Source organism: Mirounga angustirostris, unplaced genomic scaffold (assembly GCF_029215605.1).
Source record: "Mirounga angustirostris isolate CCGP_5_RB_7025 unplaced genomic scaffold, mMirAng1.0.hap1 SCAF_6, whole genome shotgun sequence".
Taxonomy (NCBI): domain Eukaryota; kingdom Metazoa; phylum Chordata; class Mammalia; order Carnivora; family Phocidae; genus Mirounga; species Mirounga angustirostris.
The window spans coordinates 27971002-27998838 of record NW_026991714.1 but is presented as its reverse complement, the minus strand read 5'-3'; the positions used below and the strand labels follow the sequence as shown (position 1 = coordinate 27998838).

At 57.0% G+C, this 27837-nt stretch overlaps 2 protein-coding genes across 7 annotated transcripts; both read right to left on the bottom strand.

Annotated features, from left to right (window-relative positions):
* Window positions 1-2091: 2091 nt before the first annotated feature.
* Window positions 2092-11399, bottom strand: ARL8A (ADP ribosylation factor like GTPase 8A). 6 transcript variants are annotated; one of them, XM_064594005.1, is made up of 7 exons: window positions 11095-11399; window positions 5620-5700; window positions 5231-5304; window positions 4249-4342; window positions 4025-4092; window positions 3711-3810; window positions 2092-3172 (listed from the first exon to the last, which is right to left on the bottom strand). In XM_064594005.1, the coding sequence occupies exons 1-7, from the start codon at window positions 11215-11217 to the stop codon at window positions 2945-2947; spliced, it is 768 nt and encodes a 255-aa protein (XP_064450075.1). In that variant the 5' UTR covers window positions 11218-11399; the 3' UTR covers window positions 2092-2944. The 6 variants fall into 6 exon arrangements, with proteins under 6 accessions (XP_064450075.1, XP_045732990.1, XP_064450076.1 ...); XM_045877034.3 differs by having other exon boundaries at window positions 3717-3810; window positions 11095-11398; XM_064594006.1 differs by having other exon boundaries at window positions 3707-3787; window positions 11095-11398.
* A 1454-nt stretch (window positions 11400-12853) lies between these two features.
* PTPN7 (protein tyrosine phosphatase non-receptor type 7) lies at window positions 12854-23044 on the bottom strand. The gene is made up of 9 exons (XM_045876115.3): window positions 22829-23044; window positions 22125-22308; window positions 21740-21824; window positions 20213-20289; window positions 18856-18993; window positions 18333-18443; window positions 17463-17620; window positions 15464-15577; window positions 12854-14569 (listed from the first exon to the last, which is right to left on the bottom strand). Exons 1-9 carry the CDS (start codon window positions 22948-22950, stop codon window positions 14476-14478), a joined length of 1083 nt encoding a protein of 360 aa, XP_045732071.1. The 5' UTR covers window positions 22951-23044; the 3' UTR covers window positions 12854-14475.
* Between the last annotated feature and the right edge of the window lie 4793 nt (window positions 23045-27837).

The following is a 27837-nucleotide window of genomic DNA, read 5'->3' as shown; positions in this document are numbered from 1 at the left end:
CTGAGGATGAAGACTGAGGAAAGGGGAGGGGGGGAGCCTCAGCATCCTGTTTGGGAGGCCTTTTCCAGAGGGCACCCCCCCACACACACACATCCCTGTCTCTCCCTCCTGCTGGTTGGCCAGCTCAGAGCTGAAGGGAGGTGGGGGGATGGTGTCTCCGGGGCCCAGCCACCACCTCGGCCTCCCACGCCTGCCAACGTGAGTGGCTTGCAAGATTAGTCAGCAGGCCATCAGGGCCTTGGGAAAGAGCCACTGTCCCTCCAGCCTGGGCCAGCTGGCGGAACAATGTGGCATTTGTTGCTTAGGGGTCCCAGGCTTGGGATGGGGGAGCAGGTTGGCACAGTGGTGGGCGGTGGATTTGAGCTGGGATGCTCAGAGGCAGCGCAGACATTCTCCCTCTCCATCAGGGCGAACTTTAGACCAGCCCTCAGACCCCTGATCCGGGGTGGGGTGGGGGGGGGGGAGGGCAACCCACTGAGCCTCCCCCCTCCGCTGGGAGAGCACCAGCGCTTCGCGGTGAGAATCGCCTCCCTCCAATCAGACTGGATGGTTACTGAGCCTCTCAGTTTCCTCATCCATAAAATGGGAATAACCCCTCTCTCAGAGGACTACAGTTGTGAAATGGGACAAGATACATAAAGCATCTGGCATGACGCCTGGCACCTTTTCTTCCTTTCCTCCTTTTGGGAAATGAATTCTCTAGTACTACAGAGTAGGCTTGGCCAGGGTACTCTCAAAACTCATCCAGGCTTTGGCACTTCAAAGGGCCCCAAGCATGAGGATTTACAGATAGACGCCCAAGTCTGTTCCCTGCCCAAGTTTCACAAGTTCTTCAGGCCCTATTAGGCACCTGCTGTGTGCAGACAGGGCGGTAGGAGGATGCCTACTTGCTCATCACCAGCTCATCCTGACTAATCTCAGATGTTGCCCCTCATCGGGGGATTCAGGACGGGGAAAGGCAGGTCAACCCTGACACCTGCCCCCGTCCTGCTCCCCGTATGAGTGACAGGCCTCTTCCGGCCTCCCAGGCCAGGGGCAGCCTCTGCAGCAGGGGGAGCACAGGGGCAGGCTGGCCCCAGCTTCGACCTCCTTAACCAGGGGGCACATTTCCTATTCCTTAGAGCTGGAAGACACCCTAAAATCATTTTGCTCCCTTTGCCAAATTCCATCCACGTTCTTTCCTCAGACTCCCCTGAGGCAAGTGATTTCTGACGAGAAAAGTGCCTCCAGGAGGAAGCCCTGGGCCCCAAGAAAGGGCTGGTGTTCAGAGCCAACAGGCTCAGAACTCTGAGCCCTGGGCTCCCTGCTCCCAGATCTTAGCAAACCCTGTGGCTCCTTCTTCCTACAGAGGCAGGACGAGAGGGCATGGAGCAGCTGTAGGGGCCTGCTCCCTTTTCCGGCGGGGAGGGAGGCTGGGGGGGGGGGCAAGCAGGGGGGAGGCGGGGCTTGCTGCAAAACTGGGTCAAGATGGCCCCGGATTTGGGTAAGCAGGGCCCACAAGGCTCTACGGCAGCAGCTGTGGGTGAGGAGGAGGGGGGACCAGCTCTGAGGTTGGGGTCAAGCGGGGGAGAGGACTGAGATTGGGCAGAGGGATAATGGGGCACCCTCTCCCAGAAAACCAGGAGCACTGACACTAGAAGGGGAGCAGGGAAGGAGGGATGCCATCGGGCCCTAAAGGCCCTAGAGGACAAGTAACTGGCTCATCATGGGTGGGGACAGAGTTCCGGCTTCGGCCCAGCTCTGGCTGCCAGGTGGGGTTCTGAATGGACTCTTGGGAACCAGAGGCTCAGGCCTGCACACATCGGGATGCAGGCCCACACTCCCGCCATGCGGACCCCCAGCCCACAGACTTGCTGGGCTCCCCTTGGCAGCTGCAAGCTCAGAGCCGGGACCGCATGCAAGTCTGACGAGGGAGGGAGGAGGAGGCCGGGCAAGGCCCAGGCACACATGCGGGAGGCTGCTTTGTGAGGTGCCATTGTGTGCCCAGCATGAGCGCGTGCCTTGCTCTCTGTGGCTGTTTGTGCCCAGTGTGCGGGCCCGCCAGTCCTCCCGCGGTGTCTACAGACAAATAACCAGCCCCGGACGCCCCCCCAACACAAAACTGGTCATTTATTCTTGTTGTTAGGAGGCAAAAAAATGTACAGTTACAAGAATCATTTTCCAAACAGAGGTTAAATATGAGCTAAAAGTGTAAAAAAGGAAGAGGAACGTCACTTTACAAATCATTAAATTAAACAAATAAACAAACAGAAAACAAAACCCAAAGAACCAACCCCCCATGCTGAGTTCTCTCCTTGTGCAACTCTGCAAAATGAGAACAGAAAATGAGGTGGCCCATGGAGTTGGGGGCCCTAGGAAGGGGCAGGAGGGGCTGCCGGGGCCGCGTGGAGGCTGGCCTCCTGCCCCTTTGGCCCGGTTGTCTCTGGCACTCGGGTGTGCCCGGTGGCCCTGCTGAGACTGGGGGCAGAGAGGGGCACCTCTGGACGCTCCTGTCAGCCTGTGACATTCAAGCACTGCAGGGACAAGCCAGACTGAGAAGTGGAAACAAACGGGACATGGGGACGGCCACCAGTGCCCAGGCTGGTACCTGCCCTAGGGGCGCTCACTTTCCTAATCTCAACCTGCCCAGAGCCAGCCCTGCCTCTCTTGCCTTCCTTCCACACCGCCCCCCTCCCAGATCCTGATGGGCCCCTGCAGCATCAAATGGGTGATTTTAGTCTTTGCTTAAATTAAAAAATTAAAATATATATACATATATATACTGTACACACAGGACAATAACAGAAGAGTGTTGAAAAGGGCAGCGTAGGGGTGGGACACGGGAGAGTGGAGGGCAGGGGCTGTGGGGCCTGGGCTGTTAAGGGGACGGAAGCGGGGGGGGGGGGGGGAACAGAGGGAAGGGGGAGGGCCAGAGGTTAGGGGACCAGAATGGGAGCAGTTTATTTTACAATAAAATCAGGAGTTCAAACCTCAGCAGAACAGGACTCTGGGATCCCCAGAGGGCCCCTCCCCACGCTGAGTGAGGAGGGGCAGGCTTAGGGGGGACGGCGGGGTGGGCGGGGAGCTCGGCTTCGGGTTTGGATGACAGCAGGTCCCTGGTCCGAGGGGGAAGGACCGCGGTCTCAGCTTCTCCGTGACTTTGAGTGTTGAATAAGCCACTGTAGGGTGATGTCTGGGTGGAGGACAACGGAGAAGTTTAGAGGCCTTCCCGTGCTGGGCGGACTGGGGAGGTGGGGAGCAAACACCCAGGGGCGTGGCATAAGCCCAGGGCTTCCGAAACTGCAACTGGGGATCAGCTCTAAGGGCACCAGAAGCCCAGAGCCATCAAGCTCCAAACAGCCCCGGATGCGTGGCGGGGGGTGGGGGGTGGGGGGGGTGGGTGCTGGGAAAGCCGGAGCCGGGGGATGTCACAGCGGGGACTGCCTGATCCAACCCTGTGATGTTACAGTGCGGGACGTGAGGCCCACGCAAGGGAGTGATTGGCCTAAGATCACACAACCAGTCAAGGGCAGAGCTGGGGTAATGCTCAGAATCTGAGCTCCCTGGACACCGGTCCCACCCCAGGAGAAGATTCGAGCTTTGGGCTTCAGGGAAAGTTGTGGAGGGAAAAGCTTTGAGAGCCACTGAATGGGAATCCCCAGGAGTGCCTCTCTGCTCCTCCCCTCGCCCTGTGGCTGTTCCCAGAACGTCAGCAACTCCCCCATACCCACGCGCACCAATGTTGTCCTTTTCTTTGCAGGAGATGGAGTAGCAGCAGATCTCTCGGTCCTGGATGGCAGAAAGATTCCTGGGGGGGAGCCAGAGGAGAACCTGCTGAGGCTAGGACTGCCCAAGGGGCCTGGGGCTGGGGGCAACAGAGCCCTTTTCCTGCTGAAGGAGCTACACCGGGAGGGCGAGGCTCCGGGCGAGGCGGGCTCTGCTGCCACCGTGTGGCGGATACTGAGAGCAGCAGCAAGCCGTCTCTCCGTTGCCTGGGAAATTTGGGGAGCAGGGAGGAAGGACAGAGAAGAATAACCAAACTCACATTTTCTCAATCAGCTCCTTCTCATCCAATGCTCCCGGAAGGTCTCGCTTGTTACCCAGGACTAAGACCTACAGAGAAGGGAGGACAGGGACTAGGTCCAGGGCCGCTGCGCCAGGATAGCCATTTCCCCTCCCCCCACCCCGACCGCCTTCACCTGCCTCCCGCCCTGCCCCCAGTGACTTCCCAGCGGGCTCCCTCCCCTCCCACTCCATTAGGCTGCTGACCGGGATGCCCTGCAGCTGGGGTTTGTCCAGTAGGTTGTGCAACTCATTCTTGGAGGCCTCAATCTTCTCCTGGTCAGCAGCGTCCACCATGTACCTGGGGGACAGCAGGTGGGGACAAGCATGATGACACTACAGGCCGAGAGGTAGGAACAGAAGCTGCGCTCGCAGGAGGAAACATCTTGCTGGGGCTTGGGCATCTCTGGATCTATGGGCTAGGGGCCTCCCCCACGGCCTGTCATCATCCTGTCATCCCAAAGTCCCCTCTGGACAAGCTGTCACGTAGGGGTGAAGCCTGGCCCTTTAAGATTAGGTGTAAATCCCTTCCAAAATGACCCTCTTCAGTCTCCACGGGAAGACTAGCCCTGGTTGAGTGAACAAAGCAAAGGCAGCCCCAGATTTTCTTACAGCAAGATACTTCTAAAAAATGAGGTCAAACACAACAAAAACAAAACAATCTTTTGTTGGGCATATATATGTAGGATAAAATTATTTTTAAAAAGCAAGGGAACAAATCATTTAAATTATACAAATTTCAAGAGAGTGGTGATTCTAGGGTGGGGGAGGCAGGGAGACACAGGTACTTTCGGCTGGTTGATGCTCTGGCTCTCAGGTTGGCCGGGAGGTGCTCAGAGCGTTTTGCAGGCAAGAAACACGCAGCACGTGAAGCGAAGCAAAGGCAGGCTTCGTATGGACCGGAAAGTGTACCCTGAACCAAGGACTGTGACTAATCCAGCTCTGCGCCTCTGGTCCCTGCAGGCGGTGAGGCTGGGGGGGCAGCCGGGGAGGGGTCCCCGCTGGTGGTGAGGTGGGGGGGCAGCCGGGGAGGGGTCCCCGCAGGCGGTGAGGTGGGGGGGAAGCCGGGGAGGGGTCCCCGCAGGCGGTGAGGCTGGGGGGGAAGCCGGGGAGGGGTCCCCGCAGGCGGTGAGGCTGGGGGGGAAGCCGGGGAGGCTGAGCCCCATATCTAACCCGGCTCTGCACTTACACGATGGCACTCACTCCTCGGCAGTAGCGCTCCCACATGCTGCGGAACCGGGGCTGTCCCCCGATGTCCCAGAGCTGAGTGAGAAGAGGGCAACATGGTCTCAGCAGCAGGCAGGCAACCAAACCCATCTTGGCTTCCCGTCCCCCTCCCCCACCCAGGGACTGGTTTGCTCTCCATCCCTCCTGTGCCTACACCCCTCTGACTGCCTCAGAAGTTCTGTGCTCTTTTCCCACCTCTCCAAGCCTCTGCCCTCCTTCAGCTTCTCCTCCCAGGGGTCTCAGATACCCTCCCCAACTCGTTCTGGGGGCCCCGCCCCAGCAGGCACACAGGTGGTCTTCTGTGGCCCCGAGTGAGCGTGTGCCCAGAGTTTTTGGCTTCCTGCCACTCACCTTGATGGTCACATTCCCTTTGGTGATTTTGCGCATGTTGAAACCCACAGTGGGGATCATATCCTCATTGAACTGTCCTGACTGGAAGGAAGAGTCAGAATTGGAAAAGGGGTCCAAGTCGACAGAACCCAGATGTGTGTCCCTGGCAGGCAAGGGCTGCCAAGAATAAAGCAGAGGCCAGGCCAGAGCGTCACAGGCACCCTCTGCAAGGGGCACGGGGCCATCTCCTGAGTCCCTTGCTTTCAGGCAGGACGGCCATCAACAACTCAGGTGTCCACCCACTCCACACGGCTCTCCTGTGAATAAGAGGCCCTGTCTTCTCCTGCCCGCCTCAAAGTCTCTCAGCCTAGACAGAGAAAAAATTCTTCCTAAGGTCTAACCACCATCTCTCTGTCGCAATGGAAGCTCCTTTACTGCACTGAGTCTCCAGTGGAGCAGAAGAGCAATCAGCTGCCAGCAGAAGGACCTCAAACAGGTCAGGGCAAACAGGGGGGAATCTCAAGGGAAGCAGACGTATCTTCAAATGAGCAGTAAATACTTTGATGGAAGGTAAATAGGCCACCCCAAAATGCACTGCACACGAAGCAATTTCTGGATTATCCATGGTTCTGGTTTATTTGCACTATACTCTGTTTGTTAGGGCGAATAATCCATACTCTACATTCCTTGTTGACTCATGTTGTCTCCCACTAGACTGAGAGCTTCCTGGGGAGGGGAACCATGCCCCCATTAACAACATTAGCAAATGTTTGCTGAATAAGAAGTTGACTATAATTCCATATCCCATAACCCATTTTCAAATTCTTTTATTTGTTTATTTATTTTTAAGATTTTATTTATTTGTGAGAGAGAGAATGAGAGACAGAGAGCATGAGAGGGAGGAGGGTCAGAGGGAGAAGCAGACTCCCTGCTGAGCAGGGAGCCCGATATGGGACTCGATCCCGGGACTCCAGGATCATGACCTGAGCCGAAGGCAGTTGCTTAACCAACTGAGCCATCCAGGCGCCCCATTTTCAAATTCCAATGATCTTCATGTCTCCCCCTCTGAATCATCTCCAAGATGTCTAGATTGCTCTAAACTAGCCCCAGGCCTGAAGTAAGGCCAGGCCAAACTCCCTCCAAGGTCATCTTCATGTTCCCATGTAGGACACTTCTGCTTACCACCCTCCTCCCCCAGATGCAGGAGATGGGGCTTATTTAGCCTTGAATCTGAGGGTGACAGCCTTGTCTCTGTACCATGCCATTTTCTTCTGCCAGGTGGCAGGAATAATTTACCTCATGTCACATACAGAAGTCAGGGGCTCTGACCATTAGCCAAGATGTAGGAGATGATGATTTCTTATTCAGAGCCTGTAGGCCTGAGTGAAGACTCCTGAGGTCCCATCTGAATGAGAGGGATTGATTCCCTTTTATCTGCAAGAATCACTCAGACTCATTAACTAAGGCCCTTGGAAGTGAGAAGTGAGTCCCCATGACTGATGCTCGTGACAAGGTGGAGCAAGGGTTCCTAACCTGTGGGCCACAGATGAACTTCAGAGAGTCCCTGAACCCCCTGAAATTGCACCCAATCTGCATGTGCAAAGTTTCTGTTTGTATGGACATTTCTCTGGGGAAAGGGTTTCTAATGTGTGTTTTGTTTTTGTTTTTTTAGAGGGAGAGAGAGCAAGCAGGGGGTGCGGGGCAAACGGAGAGAGAATTTTTTTTTTTTAAGATTTTATTTATTTATTTGAGAGAGAGAACGAGATAGAGAGAGCATGAGAGGGTCAGAGGAAGAAGCAGGCTTCCCGCCTAGCAGGGAGCCCGATGCGGGACTCGATCCCGGGACTCCAGGATCATGACCTGAGCCAAAGGCAGTCGCTTAACCAACTGAGCCATCCAGGCGCCCCGAGAATTTTTTTTTTTAAGATTTTTTATTTATTTATTTGACACAGAGAGAGAGACAGCTAAAGAGGGATCACAAGCAGGGGGAGTGGGAGAGGGAGAAGCAGGCTCCTGGCCGAGCAGGGAGCCCGATGTGGGGCTCGATCCCAGGACCCTGGGATCATGACCTGAGCCGAAGGCAGACGCTTAACAACTGAGCCACCCAGGCGCCCCGGAGAGAGAATCTTAACCCAGCTCCACGCCCAGTGTGGAGCCTGACTCAGGGCTCAATCTCACGACCCTGAGATCATCACTTGAGCGGAAACCAAGAGTTGAACGCTTAACCGACTGAGCCACCCAGGCGCCCTAAGGGTCTCTTATTTTTATCAGATATCAAAAGGGCCCAAGAGCCCTAAAAGTTAGGAATCACTGAGAGAAAGGAGTGCCCTGAAGGAGGATGGCTTCTATTCTCCCTAAGGATGGAGACCCTAACCACATGCAGTCTAAGTCTCAAACCCAGCAGGGTGCCAGGGTGGGGGCATCTGCTGGACCAAAGTCCACTCCTCCTCATCTGGGCTCATGAAGAACATAAAGGTCTGAAGAAGAAAGCCCAGTTTTTGTTAATCACTCATCATGGAGGAGCTTGGACAAGGCACTTCAACCTCTCTGGGCCTCAAATTTTCCTTCTGTGAAATGGGGAGAAGGGTTTTTGTTTCTAGAAACTGGCAAATAAGGCTCACAGAGTGCTTGGAAATGGCCTGGATATAGCATGAGGACCCATCTCGCATCTCTGGGAACTAGAAGACCCACAGGCTCCCGGATAAAGGAAAAGCCTAGCCTGGCCGAATGTGCTCCTGGGTAGGAGGACTGCCAGGGAACCAGGCTCCCGGGCACCCATATTTCCAGTTCAGCTGTGAACCAAAGCTAAGCTGGAACCAGGTTATGACTTCATTTCCCTGCTAATGCCTGCTGATCTCACAAGCTCCTCATTTAAGGTTAGAAGTAACCCCAAAGTCATGTGGTCTAACCTCTGGCCTCACTTGAATACGCTCTGGCTCATTCCCTCTCGCTCTGGCTCATTCCCTCTCGCTCTGGCTCATTCCCTCTCGGGTGGGCTCCAGGTCTCTGAGAGTTCTTTATAATGAGTCAAAAATCCATCTTCTTGTAACTCCCATCCCTTGTTCCAGAGGCTTGGGTACCCCGAGATGCATTCTTCCATGTGACGGCCTTTACATATTTAAATGGCTTTAAACGGCTTGAAATATTTGAAAATGGCTCTCTTGGTTCCCTCAGGCAAAACATCTCCTTTCTACATCACAACTTTTTCAGAAGAACTCAAAAGATCAGTTTTAGGTTCTTACAAGCATTGTGAAGTCTCTATATAATTATTTTTTCCAGTTCACATTAGCCTGCTGAGCGGCTAGACATATCAACTCCATTTCTATTTACAGTCAGACCTCATATAGCGAGTAGAAAAAGCCAAAGGGGGAAAAAGCTGAGACAAACAGATGCCAAATGAACAGGCAAAGGTGATTCAGAGAGTCAGTAGTGGGCATAGGAACAGAGCCCAGGGGTCCCAATTCTTCATTTCTTTCTGAAAGACACTCTACTGTGGTTATGCACAAGGTGGGCAGAAATACCAGTGCCGGCGCCCTGGAGATCCGAGAACACAGGTTCCCCTGATGCTGGAACTCCCACTGAAGTCCACAAGGGGTGGTTTTTCTTGGGAAGCCTCTTTAAAGGGAAATTTTGCTTGCACTTTTAGGATGTGCAAGCCGAAGTGGCAGATTGAATATTAGAAAGGGGAATGCACGGGGTGGGGGGCGCACTCCCTGTACCTCTCAGAAACTCTGCCCCTGACAGTGTCATTTGTGACTCCTGAGCTCTGTTCCTGTTTTAGATATGATGCAGGTCCAGGGGAAGCCCTCCTGACCAGGAAGTGGAAACCCCCCGGGGACCTGTGGGTCTCTGGCCAGGAGCATGGCTTTCAGAAACGCTCCATGAGGAGAGTTTCCCTGGGGACTGGAGGGGACACGGAGGCTGAGCCATTAGAGCAGCAGGAACTTCCTCCTCTTGGCCTTACCCTGGAGACACCTCCCAGATGGAAATGCCTAGAAGCCAAGCCACCCCGGGCTGCAGGATCAGAGTCCAGGCACTATGCACTATGCTTCCAAGGGGCCCAAGAGCCCGAGTCAATGCCCTATCTAACTAGAGGCCAGACTCTAGGCCCAGAGCCTGGGCAGACGGGAGCTCAGGGGTGCATGCTGGCTAGGAAACCATCACGCCAAAACACCCAGCGGGGGCCTGAAGGTCCTGCCCTGTCCGATGAGGAGCCAGGAACCATGGGGTGGAGGAAGGGGCAGAGGTCATCCGCCAAGCATGTTTGGAAAGGGAAGCGGGTACCCAAACATGTGGCCACGGGGTACCCGCAGCTCCAGGCTCCAGCCCTCCGTCTGCACTCGCGCCTCTGGGATGCTGCGATCCGTCAGGGGGCTCTCTTCCGGACGCGGGGCGGTACCTAGGCTGCCTGGCCACACTTCCTCGCTGACCTCTCTTAGGATGCGCGTTTGGGGCCAGTATGGGGCCGATTCACAATTCTCAGAAACCCTAGTATGGGGACTGGGGCCGGGCCGCGACAACCCCAGCGCCCCCTGCCCCAAGCCTCCCTGAGCCCCACACGCCCAGTCCTGCCAGGTTCTTTAAAGCAGGCCGCAGCCATCACTGCAGCCTCAGCTCACACCCCCAGGGAGCTCGTCTTCCCTTTTTTTGAGACACATTTTAACTCCTTCCCCACCACTCCCGGGCAGCGAAAGACTGAAAACTGCCCACCTCGGACTCGACTACCCAAAGGCCTCAGAGCCCCTCTCTCCCGTGTCCCCAGAGTGGGCAGCGCCCCTCCAAACTCGTCCTCTGGTCCGAGGCACCTCCAGCTGCAACTTCTGAGCCAGGCGGAGACTCCAAACTCCCTTCCCGATGCCACCCTCCCCAGACCCCCAGCGAAGACGCCGCGGGTTCCTGGAGGGGAGGAGTCTGGGCGCGAGCCAAGGGCCTCAGCTGATTCCACTATCCCCAGGGGGCGGGTCCCCTCCCCCTCAATAGCGCGGGGCTTCCTCTTCCGGCAGAGAGGGGTTAAAGCCTCCGGGTGGGGCTGAGCTCGCCCAAGCCCCCTTCCCCAAGCCGCTCCAGCCGCCGGGTCCCACGACCCTCCGCACGCGGGGCGGGCAGGCCCGGGCACTTTCGCCCCATCATGCCCCCATGCGCGGGGACCGGAGGGGGCCTGTCTCTGCAGGCGGCGGTTCCCTCCTACCTCGTGACCCCCTGCGGCCGCCAGTCCCAGGGCCCCAGCCCGTGTCCTCGTCCCCCTTCCCCGCCCGCCCCCCCCCCCAGCCGTGCCATCCCGGCCCGGACGGGAGAGCGGGTCGCGCGCCACCCGGGTCCCCCGCGGGCCGTGCTAGGCCCCAAGCGCCCGGGCCCGCTCCTCCCCCGCCCGGCGCCCGGCGGTGCCCGGCCATGCCAGGCGGCGACCCCGGCTCACCAGGGCGCGGCGCGGGCCGAGACAGGCCCGACCCTCGGCAGGCGCCCCGGGCCCGCGCCCCGCGCCCCGCGCCCCCGTACCGCGATCACGTTGACGAAGGTGGTCTTGCCCGAGTACTGCAGCCCGACCAGCGTGAGCTCCATCTCCTCCTTCCAGAACAGGGCCTTGAACCAGTCCAGCAGCTTGTTGAACAAAGCGATCATGGTCGCTGCCGCCGGCCCCGCCCGGTGCCGGCTGCCCGCCGCCCCTCGCTGCCCTCGCGCTGCGGCCCGGAGCGGCCCCTCCCCGGTGCGGCCCGGGTCCCGCGGCTCGGTGCGGGCGGAGGCTCGAGCGCAGCGGCCGACGACTCGCTGCCCCCGGATCCGCTCGCCGATGGGTGTGGCTTCAGCGCCCTCCTCCTCCGCCGCCGCCGCCGCCGCCGCCGCCGCCCCCCTCCCGCGCCGCCGCTGCCCGGCCGTGTCCGGCTCGCACCCGAGCGCGCGCCCCTCCCTCGCCCCGAGCCCGGCCGGCGGGTGGGCTGCGCGGGGAGCTCTCGCGCCTCCGCGGTACGGCCTGCGCCTGCTGGCGTCCGGGGGCACTCGGGGAAAGAGGTCTAATCTATTTTCCCGGGCTGCCGCGCCCTGGCTGGCACCCCGTTCCTTCCTAAAGGGTGGTGGGCCCGAGGTGGGTGAGGTCCCCGTTAAGCAGGGTGGAGGAGGATGGTTCACCCACTTGCCAGGACCCGGAGATGAGATCTCTATGAAAGGCCGGCCAATGGAGGCTTTTTGTTCCCTGAGTCCTTGCCTCTGAACATCTCTGGGGACTGAGTCTTATCCTCTCAAAACCTAACCAGTGGAGAGTAACAACCGGGTTTGGGTGTGTTAATACTCCATCTTGTTTTGTTAACCACAGTTTACCTGAACTGCTTGTTTAGGAAGTCTCTGGCCCTAAGTGAAATAGCTGTTTGAGGCTGATGCTGATTTTCCCTAGTATCACCATAATTCACAGATAAAATCCTACTTGGAGGTGGGGACGGTTTCCAGTGAGGAAGATGTGCGGTGGATGAAAAAGTTGGCCTGTTTTGGTGAAAGCCAAAGTTTTCTTCAGGAGGAGAACTGTCAGCGGGAGGTGTAGGGCAGGCCAAGATGCTGCCTGCCTCAGAGGATATAGCCACAGGGCCTGCGGAACCCCAGGGCTGGCTGTTCCCCAATGATCCCAGGCTTCAGGGCAGGCCCCGACCTAGGATGGGTGCTCCTTAGTATTTGGCTTGCTTTCTTTCTTTTTTTCTTTCTTCCTTCCTAAGATTTTATCTATTTATTTGAAAGAGAGAGCATGAATGGGAGGGAGGGGCACAGGGAGAAGGAGAAGCAGACTCCCTGCTGAGCAGGGAGCCCCCCACATGGGGCTTGATCCCAGGACTCTGAGATCATGACCCCAGTGGAAGGCAGATGCTTAGCTGACTGAGCCAACCCGGCACCCCAGTATTTGGTTTTCAAACGTACTCACATGTAGTCTATTGTTCTAGTTAAAAGTGCATAAACTGTCGACCTAAGCCATATCCATCAAACGTACCCAAGATGACTCCAAATGATCAGACAGTGGAGGGATCACAAAGTATCATCTTTCTAGCTTCTGCCCCTTAATAGGTCCCTATCTAGCTCCTAGGGTACACCTCTGCCCCATTTCCTAAACTGACTCCAGTGTCACTTTGATGTCTCAAGAAGTGCTAGAAATGTGCATATCCTGGGATAAGGATCTGCAGCCTATTCCTGGCCTATGGATTCTTACTCTATTGCTATAAAGAGGCTCCGGAGGCCAGAGAAAAAGATGGAAAGAAGGAATGAATCAGTCATCCAAAAAGCCTTTATTCTCCCACTTGGTTCCTCTTTTAGAGCTTATACTCTCTAAGTTCTAGAACGGGGTCGGGGCGACAGTGCCAGGGAGGGGAGCCTCTGGGCCCATGCTCATGCAGTTGCTTTCCTCCCAGCTGGGTGTGAACTTAGGGCAGGATCAGGCGCTTGAGAACTCTTTGCCTGGCTTCACGGTCACAAGCTGTGAGTGCCTCCCATAGGGGTTAGGCAAGGTGCAGCTGCAGGAGAGCCCACTGTGAGACCAAGCAGAAGCATTAAGAAAATTCACTTCAGATTCAACATTGTGGGTTCTTCCGAAGAGATGTCATGAATGAGGAGGCTCAGCTGTTCTCCAGGATCTAGCTCCTTGGGGGATTCTGCAGAGAACTGGCATCAGCCAAAGCAGACCGCAGGGGCTGCGTGCCCGGAGAGATGATGCCTTCCTTCATCGCCACAGGCAACCCATCTTGGGTTCAAGGACGAAGGATTTAGATGTCTTCCCGGAGGTGTGTAGGTGAGCCCTGAGATAGATCTTGGGTGCCCTGGAAATTGTGTTGATACTGAGATGATGAAGGGAGTTCGTTCTCTGGGATAGACTTTGAGGGACCCCAATTTAGTCTGAGGCCCCAGGTCTGCATGGAATGGGTTCACCCATTTGTTCGTGGAAGCAGCCAGGCTCTCCAGGTGTCTTCTGCAAATGCAGGGGGTGGGGGCCGGGGGGCTGGTTTTCTAAAATCAGGCCAAGCTCTTTGTTTCTCCCTCACTCCTTGTTCTTTTGTACCTCCTCCTACCCCGGGATCTTCCAAGGTCATGGAAGGAGAAGACAGCGGATATTGGGCCTCCCTAGGGAGTAGCTGGGGTGAGTGGCTGGCCATTATGGAGGTAGGGGTAGCCCTCTGGACCGCTGAGGGGCCCCCATACTTTCCCTCTTCCAGAGGTTTCAACTGCTTGGCCTGGTCACCTCTGTAGCCTGATCCCAGGACTCAAGTGTGGGCACAGGGGTAGTCTGGGTTCTTGTTCTCTTCGGCGGGTTATCCAGCCCTCATGGATGTGGGGTGAGGAAGCAGAGTCACTGCTAGGATGTTGAGAACTTGGCCGTGGTCAGGACCAGACTTTTCCCAGCTCTGGCATCTGGCCTGTTTTTGGGCAGGGCCCAGGCGGAAGACCTTGGGATCACTGTCTTGCCAGCCCCAGGAAGGAGATACAGCTGGAGAGGCTTCTAGGAACTTCTCTGATTACTTTTCCCTATGGCAGCAAAGCACCTAATGTCCCTGTCCTAGACGGAGAGATGAAGCTCACAGAGCACTTTGGGAAAGACAGGACTCCTGGGCTCCTTTCTCAGCTCTGTCGTAAATGCCAGCTCCTAGCTCGAAGGTCAGAGAGACACGGGAGGTCCCTCAAGTGTCTGTTTGGGGCTACTAGAGGAAGCAGAAGAATGGCCAGTGGTAAAGACCTGGAGTCTGGTCCCAGTCCTTGCTGATGTAGCTTCCGGTGACTGCATGCGCCTCCTGAGGGGCACCCCTTCTCCAGGCCCACCCAAGGCGTCTCTCAGATCACAAGACCCACTTTCCCAGACCCACCTGCTCAGGCCTGGGGGACTTTGGCACCTGGGCTGGTGGAGGGCGCCAGGGCTCAGGGGCAGGGCTCCTCCGGCAGCTGGGCCGCATACAGGGCCAGCGTGTGATGCAGGAACTGGTACTGCTCCGTGGTCTGGATCATTCCGCCCCTGTGAGGGAAGCAAGCAGACCGCGAGCAGAGGGTTCAGGCCAAACATCTTCATAGTTCACCAGGGAGATTCTCCCAAAGAACCCGTCAGCTACTTCATATGTTCCTCCTCTGGGCTTCCTACTCCTGTTTGCTGCCCCTCACACCCTCCCCACAAGGACAGCCCCTTGGCCCCATACTCAGGGCTGGGTCCTGTGGCTGGCTGTGCTGAGGAGGAGACAGCCCACACTGAAACTTGTTCCTCTCTGACCCATCAGTTCCTGGGGCAGAACCAGGCCCCTGATCCCTCAGGCCGGACAAGGATTATTCCTGAGCCTCAAAGTTTCCTCCTCCCCATCTTAAATGTAAACATAATAATTCCATATATGTGTATAGTAGGTTCTTATATTCGAAAAACACATTCACAGTGAGTTAACTCATTCCTTACAACAGCTGTCTGGGGGAAGGAGCCATTATTTCTCTCCGGATAAAGACATGGGGGCCCAGAGAACGATCATGATAGCTCAGTGAGATGCAAGGCAGAATTTGCACCCTGGTTCCCTCTCTCCAGATCCAGTGGGCTTCTGTGCATTATCTGTGTCTACCTAGTGTTTAGAACCAACCATCCCCTATTCCTCCACCTTTCCCTGGGTAGGGAATTTGGAAAAAACAAACCCAGAAAAGATGTAAGGCTCAGATATCCACAGAGTGGCACATTTCAATCTCGGCCCCCAAGCTAAAATTCTAGATAGAGATTCTTTCCTGGGTGTTAGGTGCAAAAGAAACAGCTCTTTAAGCCAAGGGCCCCTTCCCTTCTCGAGGGAGTGCTTGATGGTGCCTCTAAGTGCTCTGGAGCCCAGGAAGCACGGAGGCTACTCCTCCACGGTGCTGCTCCCATCCACATCCGTAGACCCACCTGTCCAGCCGCAGTTGGCACACGATGCCCAGAATGTCCACTTCCCCGCGGGCCTTCAGCTGTTGACAGCCAATTCGGGTGGCGATGAAGCAGCCAGTCCGGCCAATCCCTGCACTGGACACAGCCAGGGAGGGGACAGGGAGGTCACAGGAGACTGGGGAACATGGGGGCCAGGCGAGTGGGAAACATGGGAGACAGGTGACCAGGGAACACAGGGGCCAGGCCTCAAACTACAGAGAAAGTCGTAGGGCACTCTGTTTTAGGGGTGGGGACATGAGGATGGAGGAAGGCCGCAGTACCTTCTCAGGTTAGAGCTGGTGCTGGAGGAGGTTACGTTTCCTACTAGTCTTGCCGTATACCTTTCCCAGGTCCCCCTCCAGTCCCCGTGGACATTTCGAGGAGCCGTCTTCTGCTTAGCAGCAGGAAACGGTTTCCAGCTATCAGTGCTCACACTGGGCTAGCGGAGCCCCTGTGACCTCCTCCATCACCACAGCTGCGGACACTCAGCCCCCTTTTCCCACCTTGAGTCCTTCCCACAGCTGGCCCTCCACTCTGCTCTGTCTTGCTCTTTATTTCAAAATCTTCTCAGCCCCCCTTCTTTAGGAAGACTTGTCTGAACCCTTGATAGAAGCCACTCAGGGCTTCCCAGCACTTAATGTCTAGGCGCCACCTGCAGGGAGGGGGCTCATGAGTCCCCTCCGTCTGTACTAAAAAAAAAAAATTATTTATTTATTTATTTATTTATTTATTTATTTATTTATTTATTTATTTATTTATTTGTCAAAGAGAGGGGGAGAGAGAGAGAGAGGCAGAGGGAGAAGCAGGCTTCCCGCCGAGCAGGGAGCCCGATGCGGGGCTCGATCCCAGGACCCTGGGATCATGACCCGAGCCCAAGGCAGACGCTTAACTGGCTGAGCCCCCCAGGCATCCCACCTCTGTCTATACTTTTGCCACTACGTTCTTTTTAGGGTATGCACTCCCGAATGGTTTCCTTATTGTAAGCTTGTCCCCTGTGTTACCCCGGACTCCATCCCAATCAGATTCTTATTCTGTAGCCCAAGTATTCCTTTGGCTAAATCCAAGTTTCTTAGCCAGTCCTATGAGGCCTCGGGCCTTCCAGATTTATCTCTTATCACTCTCCTCCCCTCCCCCACTTGACCTCCAGGCCCCCATCCCCATCCTCTAAGTCTACTCCCCGCAATGTGTCCATTTAAAAATGTCATCTAGGGGTGCCTGGGTGGCTGTCGGTGAAGCGTCTGCCTTCAGCTCAGGTCATGATCCCAGGGTCCTGGGATCGAGCCCCACATTGGGCTCAGTGCGGAGCCTGCTTCTCCCTCCGCCTGCCACTCCCCCTGCTTGTGCTCACTCTCTCTCATTCTCTATCAAATAAATAAATACATAAAATCTTTAAAAAAAAATGTCATCGAGGGGCCTTTGCACACGCTGTTCTATCTGTCTGGAATGCTTCCCCTTTCTACTCTTGGCTAATTCACCTCTCAGGTTGTTACTTGGTTTAAATGTCCTTTCTCCTGGAAAACTGTCTCTGGCCAAATTCTGAGATGAGCGACTTGGTTCTGTGCCCCCCGACACCGCCATCATAGCCCTCGTCATACTGCGAGCCTGTCAGGGCAGAAGCCAAGCTGTCTCCTTAGCATCTATCACTGTGCCTGACAATAACAGGTTTTCAATAAGCATTTGTTGAGTAACTGAGTTTCTCAACAGCAGGGACCATGTTTACCTCCTGCCCCAGCAGACTGGGAAGCTTTCCGATAGTCTTTCCCCTCTCTGGCTTGTGCCTGAATGTCTAGCCCACATGGCCAGGTTCTGCTTGAAGGAGAGAATAAGCACAGGGCACTTTGCTGAGTGACCTAGGGATTCCCATCCTGGGAAGAATCGGGCCTGCTTGATGCTGTCCTTCCTGGACCCATTCCAAGGAAAGACCCAGTGGCAAGGGAAGAGGGGCCCGCGTGAAGGCTGCCGGGGAGGGCGGGGCGCATACCTGCAGTGGACCACGATGGGCCCAGTGTTGGCAGCTGTCTCTGGGCTCTCCTCCACCTCGGCCACCAGGCGCAGCAGGGGCCCAGCCGATTCTGGGGTCTGGTGGTCAGGCCAGGCGGAGAAGAGGATGTGCTTCACTCCCCGGCACTCCTCCTGGTGCTGGCAGAGGGACAAGGCATGAGAACCAGGGTCAGGGGAGGGGGCAGTGCCAGCCTTCTCTGGGGCCAGAGGAGGTCAAGGGCTAGAATGACTCCATGGCACGGTCAGGGACCCCGAGCAGGCAAGGTCAGCTCTCCCTTCTCCTGTTCATCAGACTCCACAATTCCCTCCCCTGAAATGCTGGCAGGAATGCCATCCAGGGAGGGGGGAAAGACCCAAGTTCAAGTCCTGGCTCTGGCTCTGCCTCTCACTAGCACATGACTTTGGGCAAAGTCCCTTAACCTCATTCTCTTCACTTAGAAAAAGGACACAGTGATATCTTATTGGTTTGTTTCTCTGGATGCTTAGAGGATAAGGAGTTGGTAGAGAAATGCTTTGAAAGATATCAAATGCTATATGATAAGAGAAGGCATTTTAAAGCACTTCACATGTCCCTGGACTTCCTGGGGCTCCTTCAGCATGACTCCGGGACCCCACCTCTCCTTTCTTGGCCCATTCAGCACAGACGGACGGGCCTTCCCAGCAGCTCCTGCTTGGTTTGTTGGCTCTGCCCTATTAGACCAGGGCAGTACCCATGTTTCTCTTTCTTCTGTGCCTCAAGCTCTTCTTTTAGATGTGTGTTCAAGAGGGTTTAGATGAGTCAACCCCTGGCTCCCAGCGAAGGTTGGGCCTGAGTTTCAGAGATGCTGGAGGTGGTCTGAGCTCCCTGTACCTGGATGGTGAGCTGCTGCACCGTGTACTCTGGACACTCTTTTGTGTCTTGGATGCGGAGCCGGAAGGGTCCGTAGGTTTCCTCTTCTGTGGGCCAGTAGTGGACACATTTCTAGGAGGGAGGGAGCTGGGAGTCAGAAGGGGGAAGTGTCTATCAGCCTGAGCAGGGGCCAGCACAGCAGAAAGGGGAGTGGGGTCCCCTCCCAATTTCCCACCCCCGCTGGAGGGGCTGCGCACTGCGCTTCACATCTGCTCTGTTTTCTCGGTTGGTGGCTTGGCACCTGGGGCGGGCTCGCCTGAGCTTGGCACGTGCAGGTGAAGTGCGCCCCCTATCCCCCATTCTAGCTGTGGATAGCCCCCAGGGCATATAGCTCAGAAACTTTCTTAGAAGTGCAAGCTGGGCCTGGCTATAGGTATTGTCAACTCCCAGGGGAGCCCTTAGTCCTGAGCTGCCCTGAGTAGCGGCCTGTGCGGTAGGATACAATGTAGCTCTTTCTGGGTTCACTAAAGACTGTGGCTCCTACCTCCTTGCCCTCTCGGAGCTGAGTGAGCATGACAATGAGTGACACTTTTTCCTGCCACACCATCTCCCAGAAGTCCGACACAGTGTTGGGCATGGGGCCCTGGGTCGCAATGTAGACCTTCTCCTGCCCATCGTAGCCCTGGGGAGGTGGATGCACAAAAGGAAGGGTAGGAAGCAGTGTGTTAGCTCTCTGGGGGAATCCCAGACTCTGTAGGTCCTGGGATCCGGCCAAAGCCACTGAACACGCACAGACAGACACACACATGTGTGCACTGGAAGCCACATGGTAGAGAGGACAGAGCTTCTGGGGGAGGAACACGTGGGTTCAAATCCCTGTTCTGCTGCTTACTGGCTATGCCACCGTAAGCAGGTTACCTAGCCTCTGTAAGCCTCAACTTTCTCATCTGTAAATTGGGCGTAATATCTAACTTGCAGGAGTATAATACAGATTACATTCCACAAAGCATACGGAGAGGAAGGCACATACCAAATACTTTGTCCGTGTGTGTTCCCTTCCTCCCCTGCTGCTTTCTACTAGCACAAAATAAGAAAACAGTGTTCAACTTTGGTGGAGTGAATGTTTCACTTTTATGTATTACTTGTATATATTTAGTAGCAAGATGTAGCACATTCTTGCTGACCCCTTCCTCTCCCCTTTAGAATCTCAGCTCCCGAAGATGAGGAAATCCAGACAGACCACCGTGCACCACCGTTCACCAAGTTTCTGCCGCAAACAGATGCGGCCAAGAGCTCTCCTTTCCTCTCTGGGCCTTGGCTAACAGCTTTCCACCTCTTGGCGCCTCTGACTGCCGTCCTACCCACTTTGAGCCACTAGGGGGCGTTGCTTTTACATCTACTTAGGGCCAGTAGAGGTGGGAAGCTGGGGTAGAGAGGCCACCTTGCCTCCCCGGCTCCTATAGTTTGATGTTAAACCATTTCCACCAAGGAGGGGCTGCTTTGGGGAGCACTTAAGCCTAGAGAGAGAGAAAAGGGAGACAGCTAAGAGCTCCTATTTGTGCGAGCACCTTCCAAGCAGAGCTAAGAGGGATGAGCCCCGGGGGGATATGCGGGAGTGGGTTCAACAATGCAATTTCCTCCCTGTGTAGAAGGTGGGCAGGGATGAAGTGATAGTGTGCATGAAGGAGACTGGCTGGTATCTTCTTCTCAGCTTAACATCTGCTCTGTTTTCTCGGTTGGTGGCTTGGGGCCTATTCAGTGTCTGCCCCAGCTTGGCAGCTGTGATTTGGGGCGGGAACTCACAGCTGGAAGATGTTCTCTGGGGACAGACATCTTCAAAGACAGCCCCCCCGCCCCTGCACCCCCATTCCCTGCAGGGCAGCCTCAGCCAGGCCACTCACTCGGATGTAGTTGGCGTTGATGTAGTCTCCGTCTTCTTGGCTCTGTGCCCGGCCTAGACAGACGCGGCTCTGGGGATCTAGGAAGTAAAAATCAGCAGAGGTCAGAGGTCAAAAGGGGACCAACTAATGTACACGCCAACAAGGTCAGGAAGAGGTGAGTTCCTGTGCTTATCACAGTGTCTCTGGGATAGCAGGTGGCCAGAGACCCACTAAATTTTATATGTGGACAATAGGGAGCCACAGAATGTTTCGGAGCAGTGGAGTGACACTAGCAAAGGAATCACTGGGGAAGGTTAACTGGGTGGTGCCCTGTAGGACAGACTATTGAGGAAAGGAAATGGAGCCGCAGGGGCCTAATGGGCCGTGAGTTGAGATATTCTAGCCTTGAGATTGGTAAGGGTGTGGAGCAGGATTGTACCAGTGGGAACAGAAAAAGAGATGTCATGGAGAAAGAGTTTGTTTCTGACGGTGAATATGTGAATACAGGATTTGGATGAATGACTTGCCTAAAATCCCACAGTGGGGAAGCAGGACCAGAATTCCGGCTTCATTCCGATACTGGGCGTGTCAGCCTGTCCCTCCAAGGGGGAAGGCTTTCTCCAAATCCAATCCAAGCAGGGACAGAGAACCTAGCCTGCTAGGAAAGGAGACTAGCTCTCCCGGAGCTGGCCTGGTTCTGGACAGAGGGGGATTGCAGGCAGAGGACCCTCTCCCCTCTCTCCTGGCTGCCGGCTGGTTAGACTTTGGCCAAGAACAAGGGCTGCTCCCTCCCCCTCACTTAGATGCTGAGTGCTGACCCACCCCTGCGGGCAGAGGGCTGGAACCACAGGAGCTGGTGGTGATCTAAGGCCTCAAGACTGGGAGTTACTGGAGGTGGGTTGGCCGGACAAGGCTGCTCTGAGTGGGGGGAGGGAGAGAATCTGTGAGGGTCTCGCACTTGCCTCTGAAAGGTGGGAGGTGCTGATCCCTGGGTCCCTTGAGCTTGAGGGGTCAACCCCTTAAAGCCCCTGGACTCCCATCTCCAAACCTGTCACTGCTCTCTTTTGGATGCCCTGCATCTGAGCTGCTCAAAGCCCTCCCTCTGGGAGCCATCCTGATGGTGCCTTTCCCGCTACGGACCTCTGCTGGGCGTTTCCCGCAGCGGAGGAAGAGCACAAAGAAGCTGTGATCTTCGGCAAGTTAGGCAACCTTTCTGTGACTCCTCTGCCTCGTTTGTAAAACGGGAGTAATGATAGCATCGCGTCAACTTCATGGGGTCATCTTGAGAAATGAGTTAACATCAGGGGCTCCCAGCACTGCCTGGCCCAACAGTAAGCATCTGCAAATACGAGTTGCCGTGTTCTTACTGTGGTTATGGTTCTCGCTCCTCCTTCCCCCAGCCGGGGCAAGGTATTGGTATTTCTCTGCTGAAAGCAGGTGCCCCGGGTAAGGGAGCTCTTCCCTGGCTGAGGCTGTGTGTCTTGCCTTCTGAACCTGTCCAGCCCCAGGGACAGCACCACCTCCCTTGATGCCTGCCACAGTTCTTACTTGGCAAGATGGTCTTATATCGGTCCTTGGAGGTGTGGCCAGGAATATCCAGATCTTCAGGGTTGACAAAGTTCGAGGGGATCTTCTGGCAGAGGGAGGAAATGAGTGAATAGCCACTACCTCTTCCCAGCCTTTTTCCCCCCTTCCCCCCCCCAATCTAGTGGAGCTGGTCCTGGCTGTTTTCTCCTGGCTTTAGTAGGTCTGGATGGGGTGGAGGGCAGAAGGGGGAGCAGGGGGTGATTTTCTCCCCTGGCGCTGGGGTTCTCGTCGATTCTGAGGGCCCAAAGAAGAGACATACCCGCAGTGCCCAAGATAGTATGGTGCTAGCTGGCTGTCTCTGATTCAGAAGGGGCAGAGTGACTCAGAGGGGACCCCAAGTTCTTACCAAGAATTCCTCTTCCAGCTGCTTGGGGCTGGGTGGCTGGTGCTGCAGGGCCCAGCGGGTGAGGGGGTGTCCAGCTGTGCGCAGAAAGTGTAGGGTGACCTCCCGGGGTGTGTTCACCGAGCAAATGGGTTCCACAGCCCCCAGGGACTGCACATCCAGCATCAAAGCAACGTTGGAGCCCCGCCTGCAGGCACAGACAACCAGCGCCCAGTGAGCACCCAGGAGCACGAGCTGCTCTAGCCATTCTTACTGTTCCGGGGTACGTGTGAGGGGGCTGCTCCTTGTTTTCCCCTGGACCCAGAGGCCCGGGAGATTCAAGGGTTCAGGCCCCTGCTATATGGCCTTTTTTTGTCAGTCCGATCAGGGCAGCCTTGAACCTCCAGCTGCCCACCTCTACCCATTCCTTCCAGGCCGCTAAAGCTCAGACCTACATCCGGACCCAAGACAGCCCTGCTCCAGGGGCTGCTCAGCCCAACTTAGGGTTCGGGGAGCAGGCACAAGGTTGACGTGAAACTTTATACCCCAGGCATGCAAATGCCATGCAAACGCCATGCAAATGAACACATTGGGTTTTTCCTTTCCAGATTGGAGTCAACAGCTGAGGGCCCTCTGGACCCAGCTGTCAGAGCTGGAGGGGGCAGATGGAGGGAACCAGGCAGGGTCTCAGGGCTGGGAAGGCCCCCCCCCCCCAGGAAAGATCTCACCTCTCCTGCAGCCGCACATGCTTCTTGGCCGGTGCCTTGGTGGGTGGAGGCTGGGTCATGGCTGCCCCCAAAGACCACGTCAGCAGCTGTGCTCTGGAGCACCCCCCACGGTCCTGGACCATGCTGGGGTGGGGTGCAGGGCCCAGGGGAGGCTCACTCAGCCATGAGGTTCACCTGAAAGACAGGGCCCCTCAGCAGCTGACCTCTGGCCTGTCCGACTGGCCAGGAGAAGGCTCCCAAGCCCAGGCCAGCCGCCCGCTTTCCAGCACCTCTGTTTTCACTGGGGTGTCTTCTGCTCTCCGAGCAGGGCTGTCATTGTCACTGCGGGAAGGCCGGGATCCCTACAAGGGGACCCAGGGTGGTAGGCAGGCCAGACAAGGCATAGAGATTGGTGGTGGGGGGGGGGGGGGCAGGAAAGACTCCAGAAGGAGGGAGAGAGGGGAGAAGAGGCTGCCCGAGGCCAGAGTACAGAGGGCTCTCAGCTGGGGCCCAGGTGCAAGAAGGCAAGGGAGGAAACAGAAACGACGTGTTCTGTGTAGAAGGGAGAGAGAAAGCTCACAGAAACCACCTCTCGTCCGGGCCTTCTCTGAAATGAGAGGGTTGAGGCCTCTCGCAGCATTGGAGCCAGTTGGGGACCCTTGTAGACCCTATCCTAACTGCTGGCAGTGCCCAAGTTCATTCTGGTTTCTGGGGTCTCTGTCCAGGGAGGTAGGCTGGGGGGGGGGTGTTTCCTTCTTCCTCTGCCCATCCCCCCATCTCCCGCCTCTGTAACCGTCACAGGAAATGGCCTCACCAAGCCCTTGAGCGGCAGCGCATGGTGAGGCGACAGCTGGGGGCACAAGAGGGGGCATGGAGGTGGTGGGGCCCATGTCCTCTTGGGGGACAGTCCCTATCTTCCAGAGCCAGGTCACAGCTTCTGACGGGTGGGGGCGGTGTGAGAGTTGCTAAGCCCGCAGGGAGGCACAGAGGTGAGGGGACAGAGTGGGCCCCGTGCGGATGTGGGTGGTAGAGAGAAGCTCTCACGAAGCAGGAAGGGGGTGGTTGGCCTTTGCTGTCCTTGCAGCCCCCCTGTGGCTCCCCTGGCCCGTGCCCCTCGGGGATGTCAGCTAGGTCAGCGCCCACTCCCCAGCCAGCTCCTGGTGCAGCCTCACTCACACCCCCTTGGAGATGCCCTCCCACCTCCCCAGGGCTCACACCACCCCAGGACCACAGGGCCCCTCCTCCCCCCACTCAGGTACTTACTGAAGCAGCCGTGTCCCCCAGGCTGCCTCTTACCAGCTGTCTGTCTGTCTGTCTGTTGGTCTGTCTTTGAGGGCTGAGGAGGCTTCAGGAAGCCAGCTTCCTCCCTCTGCCCCTCCTTGCTGCCGCCCACGCACACCCCAGCGGCGTGCTGCCCTCCTGCGCCCGCTGCCACCACCAGGGGTCGGTGCCTCTTGCCTGCGCCCCTCTGGGGGTGGCCTGGCTATGGCCCAGCACTTTTGCCGTGGGCCTAAGGCCCTGCTCTGTGGGGATGGAGAGGGAGAGGCCGGCCTGTTCCTGACCACCCTGGTTTCCCTAGCTCCCAAACCCCCTTGCTCCCTGGACTGCTTGTCCTCTGGGTATTTGTCACCTCCAGTCTCTGCCTGCTTACCAGGCAGAGCTCAGCTGACCCCCGGCTCCACGCTGTCCCACACAGAAACCCCAAGCTGTTCCTGCTCAAGCTGGCCCTGTCCAGAGACTGACTTCTGCCTCAAAGCCCTGGTCCTGGAAGCCCTCGTCCCTTCAAGCCTTGCGAGTTCATGATCAGGTCCAGGTTGCACCTTCTCAGAGCAGAGGTGGGTGCGGACTTGGGGTGGGGTGAGGGAAGAAGGAGGCAGGAATCCTTGCTCCACGATGGGGAAGAAAGGCCCAGGCCAGACCAGAAGGGTCATCCCCAGAACTTGAGCCACACCCCAGCTGTCAGCTACCTGTGGTTGGAGATGGACCAGCCAGCCAGGAAGTAGATAGTAGAGACAGCTTGTAGGAGAGTCTGGGGCTCTTTCTCCCTGCCCCCAGCCCCTCCAGGCTTCCTCCCAGAATCCTGACATCTATTTAGAAGACTTACAGACAGCGGACAGTCTCTGGCCCTCACACCAGGGGGACTCCCACGTCTTCTCTGCTTCTGGGGTGCCTGGATGCCTGGGGCCTAGAAAGTGGCCCCCGCGTCCAAGACTCCACTGCCCCCCACCCCTGCCTCGCCTTGGCAGGCCCCTTGCTGGCCAGCAGCCCGGCCGGTTCATGCTCGCGGCACAGCTTCTTCTACCTTGTAACATTCCAAACACCCTTCCCTTCCCGGCCCCAACACGCGCAATCCCCGTCCTCTCTCTTCCTCCCACATCTCTGATTCAGCTGTCAAATGGTGACAGCAAAAAAGAAATGATTTACAATAGACACAGGGGGTGCGCACATGGGAGGGGTGTTGGGGAGGGTGCTGGCCTCGGCTGCTGGCCCGTGGGGGAGGAGGGGTGGGACGGAGACCAGGATGACCCTTTGGAGCTCGGGTGGCCTCCCAGTGCCTGTTGTTGCTTCTGGAAGTGGGGGTGGGGGACCAGGGGCCGGGTCCTTTCTGAACCCCTCCTGGGCCAGCTGGTCCTGGACCCTTCTTCACTCTGGGAAGTGGGTGGGGTTTCCCTGAAAGGAGGGGCTGGAGTAGTAGTCAGCCCTGGTACCCAGAACAGGCTGGAGGCGGGGGCAGGATAGCCTGGGAATCCCTGGTAAATCGGTGGGAAGTGACCTGAGGCTGGCTTCTGCCTCAACTGCTCCCCCAAACCTACCAGTATCTCCACGAATGGATCGTGGGGCCTGGGGATCAAAGAAGGGGGCAGGAGGGGATCAGAAAGAGGGCCAACCCCGTGGGGCCAAGCTGTTGATTGTTATCAAGAACAGGAAGCTAGGATACCACAGGGGTGGGGAGGAGGAAGCAGGCAAAGCCTTCCCCCAACTGGTCCACCAGTGCCTCCAAGTTTCTACCAGGTTTCCAGGGTCTGAGCCCCATGGTGGGCCGTGAGCACACCCTCTACCCTCCCAAGGCTGGGCCCAGCAGCAGTTTGAAGAGCGGGAAGCTGAGCTCTTGGGTGAAGAGCAAGGAAGCTGGGGGCCAGGAGTTGGGAGAGGTAGTTGGGGGTGGGGGTGGAGGCAATGGCATTAGGCAAGACCCTGAGGATCTCTCAGTTCCCTTTGGGTGTGTTTGGGGTTGGGGGGATATAGTCACTCCTTTCCTCCTGCCCCTTCTCTCCCTTCTGCTTTAGAAATGCCTGGACATCCATGGAGGTGTGGGGCTAGAGCTCAGAAGGGGTGAGCGCACCACCCATGAGCCTCGGATGGGACAAGATGCCCTGCAGCAGCTCTTCCCCAGACTGGCCAGGCTGCTGGAATGGGGAAAGGCCCAGGGTTCCCTGGAAGTGACTCCTCTGCCCCCAGAACCTTCCTCATTCCTGGGGTGGAACAGCCCCAGACAGCTCTCAAGCCTTCATCTTTCCAGTAGCTGATTTGCCTTCCAGAGCTGGGATTTAGGTTCCGGCCACCCTTGACTCCAAAGAAAGCACAGCAATAGTTGAAAGCCAAAAAGACCCATGTGCAATGAATCTAAACTGTGGCCCATTAGCTGTGTGACCCTGGGTGAGTTACTGAATATCCCTGAGGCTCAGTCTCCACATCAGGCTCCTCCCTTCCCAGGTGGAGGATCCTGGCACCTCTCTGATCCATCAAATGGGGCTGGGCCTCTGAAGGGCTCAGGAGCTGTCAGCCGGAGAAGCCGGCCAGGGGAGGGGGCCGGGGGAGTAGTGTCTGGAGGGAGGATCCATGTCCCCTCTCTCCCAGACCCCCTTCCTCCTGACTGCTCCCTTTCTCCAGCTAGTCTGCAGGGACAGAGCTGCCTGGGCACATGCCCCGCTCCTCTCGCCATTTGCCAACCCCAGGGCTGCCAGTCACCACTTGCTGTCCCCAGTGTCAGAAGCCCCTTGGAGGGGCAGCTGTGTCTGGAATTCCCAGAGCTTCTTGCTCCCCGGCAGCACCTGGGGAGCAGGCCGAGCTGCTGCAAGCTCCAGAGTCAAAGCCTGCCACCCTGTAAAATTCCCAAGGGGAGGACCTTGGGCCCAGGGCCTGCTGCTGGGGGCCAGGACTCTGGGGTCCCGTGCACTCCACATGTCTTGCTCCCCTCCCTAGCCCTCTTCATTCCTCTCTCAAGCCCTAGGATCGTAGGTCCTCCCCCACACCGCCCCCAAATCCTGGGCCAGCCTAGGCCTGCTTCCGCCCCAGTGTTAACAGGCTCCCGCTTGCCCCTGGCTGTGTGGGGGAGACAGAGACGCAGTGAGCTAGGAGCTGGGAGGCCTCATCCCAGGAGGAGCAGGGAGGCACTGCAGGAGAGACCCTGGGCGAGTGGGCCAGACTATTGCTGTTGGCGGCGTGGCAGTGATCTGGGCCTGCTGGTGTGAAGTCTGAAGGAAGACGGAAACCCACCGGGCCTGCCCCGGGGCCCTGCCTCTGTGCCGGCCATCCCGGAAGCTCATCCCCCGCCCGACCCACTTTCCCTGACACCTTTTGGGGACCTGTGGGTGAAGGGGACTTTCCCATACCTCACGCCCCCTGGCCGAAGGACCAGTGATTCAGGCCAGCTCAGCACGTGGGGAGCCAAGGCTGGCCTGCCTGAGATGCAGGAAAGAGCCCCATTCTTTGCCTGCTTGCTGGAACTCAGGTCCCTTGTAGGAGGGACTCTAGGACGGAAGAGAGTCCCTCCCTCTCTCCCAAGGCCAGAGCTGGTGAGATGGACATCTATTGTACAACATGGTCCTTTCTTCCAGGGACCTTCCTGTCCCTCTCCCCCTCCACGATGTCCCTGGACACCCCCATGTACACGCAGATGCCCACACGTGCACATTCATCCAGATAGGTATGTGCACCCTCACGGCTCATGCACACACGCATGCACACAGCGTGTCCCTCCACACACGTGTCCAGGCCGCCGGCGCACCCACGCACACCCTCACCAATCC